The 13,873-nt window shown below is 40.9% G+C and overlaps 1 protein-coding gene and 1 long non-coding RNA gene across 4 annotated transcripts in view; both read right to left on the bottom strand.

The window, feature by feature from the left end:
• Positions 1–1,941: 1,941 nt before the first annotated feature.
• LOC140328031 (uncharacterized) overlaps positions 1,942–13,873 on the bottom strand; it is a 14,422-nt gene continuing 2,490 nt past the window's right edge. Inside the window, exons 2-7 of one of the 3 annotated variants that reach the window (XM_072407333.1) lie at positions 13,302–13,528; positions 12,476–12,602; positions 10,920–11,012; positions 10,621–10,743; positions 10,137–10,241; positions 1,942–9,643 (exon numbers count right to left, since the gene is read on the bottom strand). In XM_072407333.1, coding sequence (XP_072263434.1) covers positions 9,174–9,643; positions 10,137–10,241; positions 10,621–10,743; positions 10,920–11,012; positions 12,476–12,602; positions 13,302–13,528 — 1,145 coding nt within the window. In that variant the 3' untranslated portion in view covers positions 1,942–9,173. Of the gene's footprint in view, positions 9,644–10,124; positions 10,242–10,620; positions 10,744–10,919; positions 11,013–12,475; positions 12,603–13,301; positions 13,529–13,873 lie in introns of all 3 variants that reach the window. The other 2 variants (XM_072407331.1, XM_072407332.1) reach the window with 2 other exon arrangements.
• LOC140328039 (uncharacterized) overlaps positions 13,743–13,873 on the bottom strand; it is a 1,390-nt gene continuing 1,259 nt past the window's right edge. The window contains exon 2 of the long non-coding RNA XR_011920219.1: positions 13,743–13,863. This is a non-coding gene — a long non-coding RNA (uncharacterized lncRNA). The remainder of the gene's footprint in view (positions 13,864–13,873) is intronic.

Genomic DNA, 13,873 nt, shown 5'->3' with positions numbered 1-13,873 from the left:
CCTTCAGGCGCTTTTTTCAAACTCCAAATGGAGTTTCATGTGATTTGCACTGAGGACAGGCTTCTGTCTACCGACTGCCATAAAGCTCAGATTAGTGGAGGGCTGCAATTATTGTTGTCCTTCCGAGATGGTCCCATCTCCACACAGGATAACCTTGTGATTTTATTGTTTCCTATCATCTCAAGGGATCCTTGCCAGATGAAGCAAAGCAAGTTTCCTCCATGTTTCACCGTAGGTATGCTCCTTTATTAGAAAGTTAAATGTTTTTAACTTGCCAAGAAACCCCATGTTTTCAGATCTGGCTTTGGTTTTTTGTCTTTATTTGGGAATCCTCCTTGGTTTTCCATATTGAAGCCAACAGAAAAAGTGACAGATGGTGTGATCAGACACTGGCAGACCTTGACCTTGGAATTCAGGGGATTAGGCTATCAAGGACTTTAAACTTCTTAATATTTGCAACTGTTGCTATAGGGACATCAAGCTGCTTGGAAATGGTTTTCTAGTCTTTGTCTTTAACATGCTAGTCTAAATGCTTTTGTAAACTCCTAAGACGACTGTTGTTTTTCCTTTCTCTGGTCCATGTTCAGTGTAGGACACACGATTACACGAAACAGCAGAGTGACTTATTTTTGCCATTTATATAGGCTAAATTTTTTGCAAAGTTGGAGACGTGATATTAAAGAGAACAGTTTAATAAATCACACCAACCCAGTGTTTTTCTACTATGATTAGAAGAAAAAAGAAGGGTTGGGGTTAATAAATCGACACGATCCAAGCATTTTGGTGTTGTGGATGTCTATTGACAAGTTGGTGGTCTCATAAATGTCCATAACAAGCAATTGGTGCCAAAGCAGTCCATGGACAAGGGAGTAGTATCACGGCTTATTGTGGATAAATGAGTGGTACCAGGGCTTTCCATTAACAAGAGAGCTGTCTCGGGACTGTCCACCAGCACGTGAGACATTCTGGATCGGTTTCTTAAGTGGGACAACTCCACTTTTACTGAGGAATAAATGTTGGTCAAGGACTGGTTCAAAATTGGTGTATTTACCCAGCAATGTGTGTCCATTATACCAGTGTTTCTCAACCAGGGTTCCTTGAGCAGTGAGCAATCTCGACCCCTCAGGTCAATTTAACTGACACCAGTGATGATTTTGGCTATCTCTAAAAACATTCTTCCCAATGGCCAGCAATGTAAGAGGCATTCTTCCTACTAACCACCACACTAATGTACTGTGAGCTGTGGATATAACAATTATAGCTGGGGTTCCTTAGTACTTTGAAGGTATTTACAAGGGTTCCTCATATTAAAGCTGCGGAGAAAGGCTCCCCTAAACCAATCATTCAGAATCTTTTTTAGGGGTTCAAACAAACGTGTCCAAGCCATTTTAGTATTGTTGAAGAACATTTCCCACTGACCACCTTAATATGCTGTAAGCTATGTAAGTGGGGTAACTTTTGGTAGTAGGCCTGCCCATCTGGCTTGATTTATTAAAGCACTGCAGGATTGGGGAAGACAGACTATCATGGGAGAACCAGTGTGATTCAACGAACCCAGAAAGGATCTGGCACCGGTTTGAAAATATTTGTCAACAGCAAGGTTTACTGGATCACCAAGGTTCTCCCATGATAGTATATCTTTACCAGTCTTGGAAAACTATATTAAAACAGACACATTGAGTCTTTGAATCAACAGCAAAAGCTAAGGCAAGGACAGGGGTAGAATAAAAACAGCCATTATTCCTAGGACACCATTAAAAAACTGAGGTATAATGGTCGTTAAAGGAGTTATCCTGGGTGTATTTGTCTGTTTTCCATCCTTTTGCAGGTGGAGTATAACGCGAAGGTCAAAAGCTTTCTTGTGTCCATCAGTAAATGATTTTTACCCCCAAGCAATCTTGGCATTCACACATCTTAAAAATGAAAACACAAAGCCAGATCTCTAGAAAGAGAAGTTTTATTGCTGAAGTTGTGACTACAGACAGTAAGAAAGGTTTATAAAACTCAAACTGCTATCTCAGGAACATATTAACTCGCAGAGCTAAAACAGGAAATGGCTTAGAAAGAAGAGGAAAACAGAGGCCGTCTATAGAGAGGCCGCGGAGCCTCCACCAGCATCCATATTCTCCAAATACACTGAATGTACGGGGTGACCTCCTGTGCCAAATCTCTACTGCCTCAAACTTGCGGTGCTGATTCAAGCGCACCAGTCAAAATCGCAAAAGGTGAGGACTAAAGGAAACAGGAGGTGGTGGTTCACAACTACTAAACTTCCTCTACTGCTACTCCCAGGATACTCCAAAACCAAGCAACAATGATACGTCAATCTCCACATTAAAGCTCAGACACACACCCTCATCCCATATTGCTATGCTCACAGCAAAGGGATTGTGACATTTCTCACACAGCAATGTCTATATTGGTTTTTCCTCTCTATGGGGGTGTCAGCGTCAACTAAAAATATTATATTTCCTTACTTTCTGCTGCAGTGACAGCAGCCATCATGATATTTGGAAGGTTATTCTTCCCAGCAGGGATGCAGACATTATTATTAAATACCGGACAGAGGTTTTAATTCTTTCCCTCTCTATCGAAAATACTTACAGCAAATCTCCACTTGCAATTAAAAATTTTTATAACATTACTTGCTACACAATTCAAAAACAATTTAAGGTTATTAAAAAAATATATTTAAAACTTTAATCTGCGTCCAGATATACCCTTCTACGTGACACAAATATCACATTTTTTACAACTATGATAATGGTACTCATCGTAACCCTTTATGGTTATCCAATGATTTCCAAGAGCCTAAAAGAAGAACAATGATTGTTTAATGGATAGAAAGTGATTGCAGATACAACAAAACAAAACTAAGGCTGGGTACACACGTTCAATATTTGTTGTTGGAAAGGATCTTTTCAAGACTGAACAAGCTCTGCACATACAGCGCCGTTCTGCTTTATAAAGAGAAAATAATGACAAAGCTGCACCTTGCTGTGTTTTCCCTCTTATGCTTTCATTATGATCCTTTGTGGATCTGCCAGGAAGAATCCATGAACAACAAACGCTGTACACACACCAGATTCTCGTCTGATATCAGCCCTGAGGCGAGATTCATCAGACATGTATACGTAGCCTAATCCTTTTATCTTTGGAGTGGATCCTTAACCCTACCACAAGGGGTAAAAGTTTATTTTATTTAGGGGATGATAATTGAGGCAATAAAATGACCTAATTTCTCAATTGCTGGCAACCGGAGTATTCTTCACCACTGCCCAAAATTCCAGAATGTTGGCCCTCAGTGCCCCCCTGTATAAAGCAGGGCTGTAGGATCTCCAATGTATGGGATGACATCAAAGCTGTGACAGGCCAGGGAGCAAAGCTTCTGAAAAGTCTGGTCTTGTCAAACTGAGCAAGAGTTTGTGCACAGCTCAGATATTAGTCACCTGAGATGAACAGTCGTGCTTGACTTGGGTGAGAATCTGACCTGTACAGTGATCGCCCAATATCTAAGACAACAGGCCCTGGGAGAACACAGTGAGGTGCCATTTGCTTGTCCTCACCCCGACCCTTTCCATAGAACAAAATGGGGACCTTGTGTACAGCTCTCATTCTTTCATCTGTCATTGGAAACAATCATTTCCAGCAATTAAAATCTAATGTGTGTACATTATTGCAAGAGTGAGAGATTAACTTTTTCCACCTATTCAACATAGTAAAAATAGCACATAACACAGGCATAACATAACATAGCACATAACACAGGCAATGTGTTTAGGAGGGAATCCACTGCAAGAAAATAGGTTTTCTTTCCCCAGAGTTCATCTTCAGGAATTTCACTGAGTTTTTAGAAACAGAAAATGAAATATTCCCATAAGAGAAGTCCTCTTTTTTTTTTTTTTTTTTTTTTTTTTTTTTAAGAGTTTTAACTACATTCTCAAATGAAGCCGGCTACATTTGCTTAGATTGCTAATGACACGTATAAGCTCTTAATGCAAAATTTACTGAGCAATCTCTAATGAAATGTAACATCTACTATGCTCAAATTCTTAGCCTAGGCCACACCAGGGAGTTCAGAAGGAGGAGGTAGTACTTTTGTACTTGTAAATGATATGTACGGTGCTACTCCCATTATTAAGGTTCCTATTTGGAAAAAAAAAAATTCAAAAACTTTATTGCCTGCAAGAAAATGAAAGCAATACCCCTCCAGTGGGGCACCCCTAAGTGCAAGGGTCAAATAATTTTTGTTTGCATAGGTTACCCATAAAACATTTTCCTTGCTTTACCCCTTGCTCTCCCTGAAGTCTATTCTCTAAGGCCTCAAATAGACTTCTAATAGACTTCAGAGGTTTGCTGCTGGAAACGATCTTTGTGATAGATTCCAGTGACAGATGAATGAACAAGCGATGTACACACAGCACCCATTTTGTTCTATGGAAGGGGGAGGATGAGAGAGTGGCAAGATTATCCAACCAACATTCTCTGCACTTTATGATTATGGCATGTTGTTTTGAATTGGACATTTCATACAATGAAGAACCATTTGTGGTACATTGTAAGGATACTGTAAGCCTGAGCACAACACAAAGTGTTAGAGACAATAGGTGCGGCATGGAGGAGGAGGCATGGAAATGTTCTTCCAATGAGTACCCTTTACAAAAAGAGTTCTTATCCCTTGCAGTGTGGGGGTATCCTCACTGCAAAATGTTTTTTCCCTCAAATCTCTGGCGTTTGGCTTTAAGTCAATGTGTCCCGGACAACACACAATGTGATGTGTGACACAGAGCTTTTACTTCTGTCCCAGCAACCAGCTAAAGCCAAAATAAAGTTCCACTTTTAAGAATCCATGGGTCATTAATGCAAAAAGGGACAGGTGATTTCCCTTTAGCAATAACCCCTTCTACCTGCCCGATCGCTCTGGGTTTCTTGGAAAAGAATGGGACACGCATGCGCAGGAAACCCGGCATTTCTGGCTTCCCCTGCATATGCTGGGCATGAATGAGGTATTTCATTCCACCATGGACAAAGATTGTCTACAAGGAGAAGAAAGAAGATGGCAGCAAATTAAGAGGGAATGGGGACAGATGAGTAATACGGGCGGAATTCCGCTTTAAGATGGACATATATCTTACCAAGGACAGGCACTGAACTACATGCGTGTCCTTAAGACAAACCTAATATATAATAACTGATATCTTCTGCTTTATTCCAGTGCAGTGAAGTGGGATAATATCTTTTGTGTGCAAGGCTCATTAACAAAGCAAAACCTAAACCCAAGAACATAAAAATGTAATATAGTGCAGTTTACCAGCTCTTAAGTGATGGCTACATTCTTTTGTTTTTTTCATTCTAAGAAATACCAATACAAAACACCTGTTGGCTTTGATAGAAATTGTGTTCTTATTACTTCCTGTGAGCTGATCTGGAAGAAAAACTGTCCATGTGCAACTACTATTCCCATCACCCGCCTTATCAAGGAGATGAACAAAGGCAGACATGTTTACAGGCCTGATGACAACCATGGCTGCCTCTTGACACAGTGGCCAACCTGGGACAGGAAATGTTTTGTTTAAAAGATCACCAGGTGAAAATAAAGGAAAAAACAATGGCAAATGTTGAACACAGAATTTTTTTTAAGCCTGGTGGTAAGAAATTGTAGGTGGGTGGCTGCCCCTGAATTGTGACCCAACTCTACAGTTACCAGCCAAACAGCTGGGTGGTCACCGAAAAATGCTGGATGGTGCACCTGGCTAAAAGGGGCCGGGGAGAACACTGCACTAAAGCAGCCACGGCACTAAATAGAACCTCAGTGGAACAACCACCCATTCTTTATCACAGCGTGTCATTATTTAACAAAGGTGATGTTATAATGCAGGAGCAGTGTGAGAAAAATTACACCCTTACCACTTCCATAGGAATTAAGAGGGTAAGTAGCTGCCAGATGCTGAAAATCAAATGCAACTGAATAACTGATCATCAGGAAGTGTGATCACTTTTAGCAGAAGTTTTGTCAGTTTGCTGCTCTGGAGCATTCAGGTGTGTTAACACAATACCAAGGAGGAAAGTGTGGAATGATGTTGCTGCTGCTTATCAATCTGTGAAGGGTTATAATGCTATCTCCAAACAATTTAAAGTCCATGATTCTATAGTGAGTAAGATTATTTAAGACAGTCCTCTTCCCAGGAAAAGACTTTCCAGCAAATTCACCCCAAGGTCAGACTGTGGGGAAAGCAGAGAAAAAGAAAGTGCAAAGCAGGAGCTACATTAGACACTACAGGCCTCAGTTAGCATGGTAAATATTAAAGTTCATGATGGTACAATTAGAGAAAGACTGAACGAGTATCGCTTGTTTGGAAGGGTTGCCAGGAAAAAGCCTCTTCTCTCCACAAAGAGAACATCAGACCAACTTAGGTTTGCAAAGTTGCATCTGAACAAATCACCAGACCGAAACAATATCTTTAGGACAGACGAGAACAAAGTGAAGATGTTTGGCCATAATACCTAATTTCATGTTAAGTAAAAACCAAACACCACAAATCAGCATCAACACCTCACACCAACTGTGAAGCATGGTGGTGGAAGGGTGAAGATTTGGGTTTGTTTTACAAGCACAGGACCCGGAAACTTTGCAGCCAGTCAGTAACTACTTTGTATACCAAAGTATTCTAGAATCAGATATGGGGCCATCTGTGTGACTGTGCGGCTAAATGATCCCAAAAATACCAGCAAATCTACAACAGAATGGCTGCAAAGAAAAAAAAAAATCAAAGAAACCCAGTCAAGTCCAGACCTCAACTCGATCAAAAAATGCATGAGAGCTGTGCATATATCATAAACCCCAAACAATTGTGTGAGAGGCAGATAAAAAGTCATACAGAAACCATCTACTTCAGGTATTTATCTAAAGGTATTTCTTTTTAACACAGCTTCTCAATTTTATCTTCATTTTTGTTGAATAAATAATCATTAAATATATTCCTATGAATGTCATAAATTCAAACAAAATACAAAGACTACATGCGTTTAGCAGGGTTCCAAACATCCAATATGATAATTGACCATAATCTCTACGTGAAATACAAGCACCCCAGACAACCAATAATCAAAATGCTGACAGTTTTGATTATAATTTGATTTGTATTATGTTTTGGAAAGGCCTTATAACCGTTCTCAGATTGCTTCTAAAGGATCATTGATGATGTCTTTCCTTCTTGGCATTATATTAACACACACCTAAATTCTCCAGACCAGCAAACTGCCATTTTCACTTCATAGACAAGCAGACATTAAAATAAGATATGAGAATAGCCAGGAAGTAAAAAAAATGAGGCCCTAAACAAGCTGACGTGTGATCATTTTGCTGATCATACCTGAGAACCTCAGGTAATTGCTTTGTCTTTTGCTATCTGTACAGATATACCTTTCTGTACAACATGTTATACACTTTGTCATGTTTGTTTCTTGCTGCTTAAAGCATCTCTGTCATTACTGAACCTGTAAATTTTCAGCACTTTTATTATTGGTCTGGTGTGTTTGTATTACAAATTATGGATTATGGAGTAAATAATGACAAGGTGCAATCTGTGTTGATATAAACCTAAATTTAGATGAAATTTTAGAACCTGCTAAGGACCAGGCAAATTGTCCTGGTATGACAAGCAACCTGTCACATGAAAAGATGGCAACCAGTCGAGAATGCTGCCTATTTTTCCACCAACAAGCTGGCCCTCCTGCAAATGACAGGAAAGACAGATACTTCGTCATGGTATCTCTATTGGTGGATACATGGGGCCCTGATTTAACAAAGCTCTCCAAGACTGGAGAAGATAGACTCTCAAGGGAAAACCTGGCTGGGCCAGCAACCCTGAAAATGTTTTTTTAAATCATTGCCATTAGCTGGCAAAATGTTTTCAATTCTGGACTATAACCATTCCAGATTTTTTGGATCACCCAGTTTCTCCTATGATAGTCTTATCTTCTCTAGTCTTGGGGAGCTTTGATAAATCAGGCTCATGATGTATTAAGAATAACTGTGACATCTTTGTCCCTAATACAAAGAAAGCTGTGACATTACAGGCCCCTCCTGTGTCTTTCAAGGGCTCCGGGAAGACAGGGATCTTATACTAAGGCACACCTGAGGCCTGAGATTTGCTCTCCTTACTGCCTATAAGGTCTTGTCTACCAACCCTCTAACTCTTACTTCAGCTTTCCTTTATCACAACATTGTGTGACTACAAACCCTCAAATGTAATGAAATGCTTTTCCTATCCAGCCAACGTCTTTACAGCAACACAGGAGAACAGAAATCAGGTTTGCAATAACATGAGCTGCTTTGTAAGGCCAGAAGAGGAGGTTCTACTATCGGCAAAGGGTAGAGCGAGGGTCACCAGCCAAGTGATCGCATTAATGGATGGAAGAGCAGGCAAGAGGCGGGGTGGCAACACGCAAGCTTTGAAAGCGGTCTCTATCTTCAATGTATGTAGCTCTATATTACAGTGGTGATGGGGGTGATAAACTGGGGTGGGTGATTGCTGATAAACACGAAGACATGGGAGTGTGAGGGCAGAAAAAGTGTGCCCAATGGAACCATCAAATCTGCCCTATATAAACTCAATGACCACCGACTCACAACCTCCAATAGAAGTCTGTTCCAAACATACATTTCTGTTTCAGTAGAATAATATTTTCTAGATTAGTTTTGCTTTACCAAAAAAGTAGTTGATACTCTGAACAGACCCCGAGTAGCCACTTTCCAGAACCCTCCGTAAAGTATCACTATATTGTATGGTGTGCGGTAAAGTGGAAGCAGAAATATTCAGTGCAAAATAATGGTCTACGATCAAATAACAAAAAAACCTCTAAAGCGTTCATGTCTAGAGCTAAATTGGAAGAGCAGTATGGAAGAATGCTGCGCCAGGAAAAGCATACAGTAAAGGTGGTGGTGCAGTGCAGAGAGAAGGCTGGTACCAGTGTGGGAAGATGGCACAGCCGTTCTATAAACTGACACCACAGGTGCTGTGTTTTCAATAATAGTGCAGCTGCAGCATTCTATGGGTGTGGATTTTCCTCTCCTGTATCAGGAAGACGTGTGAATGGTACCCGCTAGTCTTTTGTCAAGGATAAAAATCAATAAATTATCCAGTGTGGAGGTGGCACTATGACCCGGCACCTCACCCCACCGGTCCTTGCATAAGGTTGGGGAAGCTGGTGTCCGAGCCAGGCTCGGAGAAATTCAGCGTCTGAGTACAACCCATTTCTGCATCAGCTGGCTGGTTGGTAAGAGGGTTCAAGGAGCCGCCGCACTGCGGACAGGCGAGAATCCCTTCCGACAGGTTACAGAAGTCGCTGAAGGTCCTCTCACACAGGTCGCACTGATATTTCGGCTCCTGAGAGATCCAATCCTTCTTTTCATCTGGTACAGCCAGAGACGGTAGGGTACGGCAGGGTAGACGATGTTTGGGTTCATCCTCGTCGCTGTCTGAATCTGGCTGTTGCTCACTGGTCCGCCGCTGAGGTGGGCGCCTCTTTCTCTTACCAGGACGGGGGAGCTCTGGGCAAATGGGACGACACAAGGTGGAGATCTCCGGTAATGGTCCCTTGAATGCTGAGGGATCAGAATGTGTTATGGTCACCCCTTCATCTGCAGAAGATAATTACAGGATGTTTATTGAACAATTTATCTGATTTATCTTTATTTCTTTATCAAGTACAGATCATAATGTTTCACTGCAAGTTCCTGGATCTGTACACCTGTCATAGTCAATAAGGAGGGATTTTACTATCTTTGATGGGTTTTTTAATGACATATTCAAACAGGAACATATCAGAGTGGGCAGGGTCAGGAATTATTGTGGCGATATCTTACCAATGCAGTGCCAATTATAAAGCAGTTTTGGGTGGACAAAACCTGATTTGGCCTATGGCATTTTAAAGGTAGATATAAGTGCTTACTAATAATAGATCATCTTAGGATGAGATTAGGTCCCACTCCTTTTAGGGAGCAGCCCCATCCCTAAACATCTAAAAAAAAGTTACCTTACTATGTCAAGATAATGTTCCAAACTCAAGTGCTTATCTGACCACTACACACAAAAAATCCCAACAACAACCTCCACCAGTACCTGAACACGGACCAGTATCAGCAGGTAGTGGCTGATCTTTTTCATCTTCTGGAAAACTGATGTCTGGACTTTCCTTAAAGACCCACATGGAAAGATCGTGATCAAACACAGGGATGCCTGCAACAGGAAATGTAGACAGACTGAAGGACATAGAAAATGCATTCTTGAAATTATTAGCATCACCAACGATTACAATGTATCCATTCTGCTACCTAAAAGAAGAATTTTTCTGTTATGATCTGCTAAAGAACACTAGGATTCATATGAAGCACAATATATGGCCAAACATTTGTGGACAACTGCCCCTCACACCTCACATGCTTGCTCAACATCTCATTCCAAAACCAAGGCCTTATTTAGGGGTTAGGCCCAATTGCAGGAAAAATGTAATATGCAACTGCTATTATTTCTGCAATGATCGGCCCATTACAAAAAGTGGAAAAATATCAAAATTGTTATTTTGGTTGGGGTCCCCATAATATAGGGAGTCACTCACTGGAGTTGGATATGTCTAGTTCCCCCTCTTTCTCTTCCTCCTCCTCTATGTCCCTCCAATTTGGAACTTCATCCTGCTTGATCCTAAGTAAGATGTCCGGGCTGATGTTTCTGCTGGAGGCTGCTAATCAAAGAGAAGATAAGAAATAATAACCTGTACATAATATTGAGGCATTAGGGAGGGATTGATTTTTGAAATCTATTATATAGTCAGGACCAGGCTAAAATCAGTGGTGACCTCGTGGCCAGAGAGGCAATCAGGGTAATGAAGGGCCAGCAGGTAACTGGGGATGTCCTCACCTGGAGCACAATTCTTCTCATGATCTGGGCTCTTCTTATCACATTCCTCATCCTTAACCTTTAAAAGGACATCCGCATTGACAATTTTGTAACCTACCAAAAAAAAATTAAATGATACATTTAAATCTCCAAAGCAACTCCAAACCAAACAACATCCAATGGGGACTTTAAAGGCAGATAAAATCATCACAAACATATTAAAACATATAATTTATTATAATAATTCTAAAAAAACGAATAATCAAATAAAACATTCCCAAGTAATCTAGGACAAATCTCAATTCTTCCACAATGCGTTTCACAGACAAAAGGAGATTGATTGAGATATGTTACAGACAGACGTTATATATTAACAGTCTCTTCAAGATTTCATCATAATTCCTCAAAATTAATTTCCATACAGGTCCACAAAATTATAATTACCAGGATCAGATTTCTGCAAATAACCAAAATCATGTCAGCAGATTATTGGGATCTGAGATCTTACTCATTATCCTGGAGATGACACCTATAAGGATCACAGAGATGCAACTTTAGTACACCAAACTCAATCTGACAAATGAGCGAATGTGATATCTTGGTAATGAATAGATCCTCATGCCTGGAGTTATGGGCAAGGTGTTAGATACTCAGAATTGAACACCTGCACAAATGTAAGAAGATCCTGCTGATCTAAATATATTTGTGCATGTAGTAATGAGTAAGGTATTAGATCCCTGTAATCTATAAATCTTAATCTGAGGGTAAATAAGTGAGGCTATGTACACGTTAGATTTTTGTCATTGGAAAAGATCTTTCACGATCTGTACATACAGCGCCGTTCTTCCCTATGGAAAGGTAATGAGGGAGAACAAGAGAACGGCACCACGCTGCGCTCCCCTTCCTTCACTTACATTATGGATCAATGAATGTAAGTCGGACAAGCAATGTACACTTCAGATTCTCATCTAACACCAGTCATGAATTAGATGAGAATCATCTCAAGTGTGTAAGTTGCCTTAGAGTGAGAGGTTAAAAATCAGTGTGATTTAATGATCATCAAGTTTGAGTAAATTAATTTTGTGCTAGATCCTAGTAACTTAAAGATCAGTGTTTCCTAAACTTTTTATTTTTTTGCATAGTGGTCGGTAAGAAGAATGTCTCTTACATTCCTGGCTAGCGGGAGCAGGAAAAAGCGTCACTGGTATCAGGTAAACTGACCTGAGAGGAACAAACTGCTAACTGGTCAATGAACACTTAGAAACTTCCCAAAATATCCTGGATGAAAATAACTGCTATAGATCTTAATCCTAACTCCTAACATGTATACTATTCACATCCTTCCATCACCTCATCTTCGCTACAGCCACTATTTCTATAATTGGTGTTATACCCTTGTAAACACAGTTTAAACTCTTTTATTATTTCAAATTGTGTTGCTGGAAGCTGGGCTTTTATAAGCTCACACTTCATAATTTGTTCTCAATGGTGCTTCTTTCGGTTTAAAAATGTGCAAACTAAAATTAGGAAAGATTTCACGTAAATGCCGGTTCATGACTCTAAATATGTTTCCGCACCCATGGTCTCCAGAGCAGAGTGGATCTCCCGCATCACGTTCTTATACTGATCTTTCTGCCAGTCCTCCAGCACACTCCACTCCTCTGGTGAGAAACAGGCCGCCACGTCATGGAACGTCACAGAACCCTGGTGCACAATACAGAAACAATAAGACCATTAAGCAAAAGAAAGCAGAAAACTACAGAACTTACCAAATGCTCAAATATAATACCCTGCGCCAAGTATAAAAGGGGGGAAATGTGTTTGGGAGCAGGATGGGTTAAATTGGTGAATCACTGTTGGGCACGGGGAGGTTGAGCCAAAGGCTGCATACACACGTTCAATAATTGTCTTTGGAAAGGATCTTTTACGATCCTTTCCAACGAAACAAAGTTTGAAAGATGAAAGAATGTGCAATGTACATACAGCACCGTTCTGCTCTATGAAGAGGGGAGAACAACAGAGCAGCACCCCGCTGTGCTCTCTCCCCTTCATTTTCATTACGATAGTTCATCGCTGTGGATCCGCCAGGATGGATCCATGAACGACGAATGATAAGGGCTGTACACACGCCAGATTCTCGTTCAATATCAGCCCTGAGGGAATGATCGGATAAGAATTTGACATTTGTATGTAGCCTAATAAAAAAACCTTATTTATATAGCACCAACATATTACACAGCTGTACCTGTTTGCCTCTAATCTCTCCTCCAATTTAGGATGTACCACCCCACACCTTCTAAAATAGGCTATGGTAAACCCTGGCCTAACCTAAGATTTAGGCAATATGAACCTGAAAAACAAGGAAGACCCTGACTTAAATAAAAGAGAAAAATCCCCACTTACCTGTCCTTTGAAGGCACTCTTTCTCCCCATACCAACTCTCTGGGCTGACACTGCTTCTGGCTCCCACTCCTCCTTAATCTTAGTGAGTTTAGGGCTGCCAACCATGCCAGCTGGAATGGTTCTACCGCTCTCAGAAAGCTGGTCTCTGATGCCAAAACTGCGCATCCCCAGGACTTTGTATCCAACCTCTGTATCCGATGAGTCGTCCGGACCACATGAGTCCTCATCTGTTCACAGGGAAAGAGTGATAGGTTAAGTCTGTTTGTTTACAGTGCCCTCAACCACTCTGACCCACACATATTGCCCACTGCCATACCCTCCACAAGCTTCATCTACACATACTGCCCACTTTCATACCCTCCACAACCTTCATCTACACATACTGCCCATTGTCATACTCTTCACATCCCTCATCTACACATACTGCCCACAGTGATAACCTCCACAACCCTCACGTACACATACTGCCCACTGTCTTACCTTCCACAAACTCCATCTACACATACTGCCCACTGTCATACCTTCCACAAACTCCATCTACACATACTGCCCACTGTCATACCTTCCACAAA

This window comes from Pyxicephalus adspersus, chromosome 4, assembly GCF_032062135.1.
Source record: "Pyxicephalus adspersus chromosome 4, UCB_Pads_2.0, whole genome shotgun sequence".
NCBI lineage: Eukaryota > Metazoa > Chordata > Amphibia > Anura > Pyxicephalidae > Pyxicephalus > Pyxicephalus adspersus.
The sequence above is the reverse complement of the archived record's forward strand: the minus strand, read 5'-3'. Positions and strand labels throughout refer to the sequence as shown.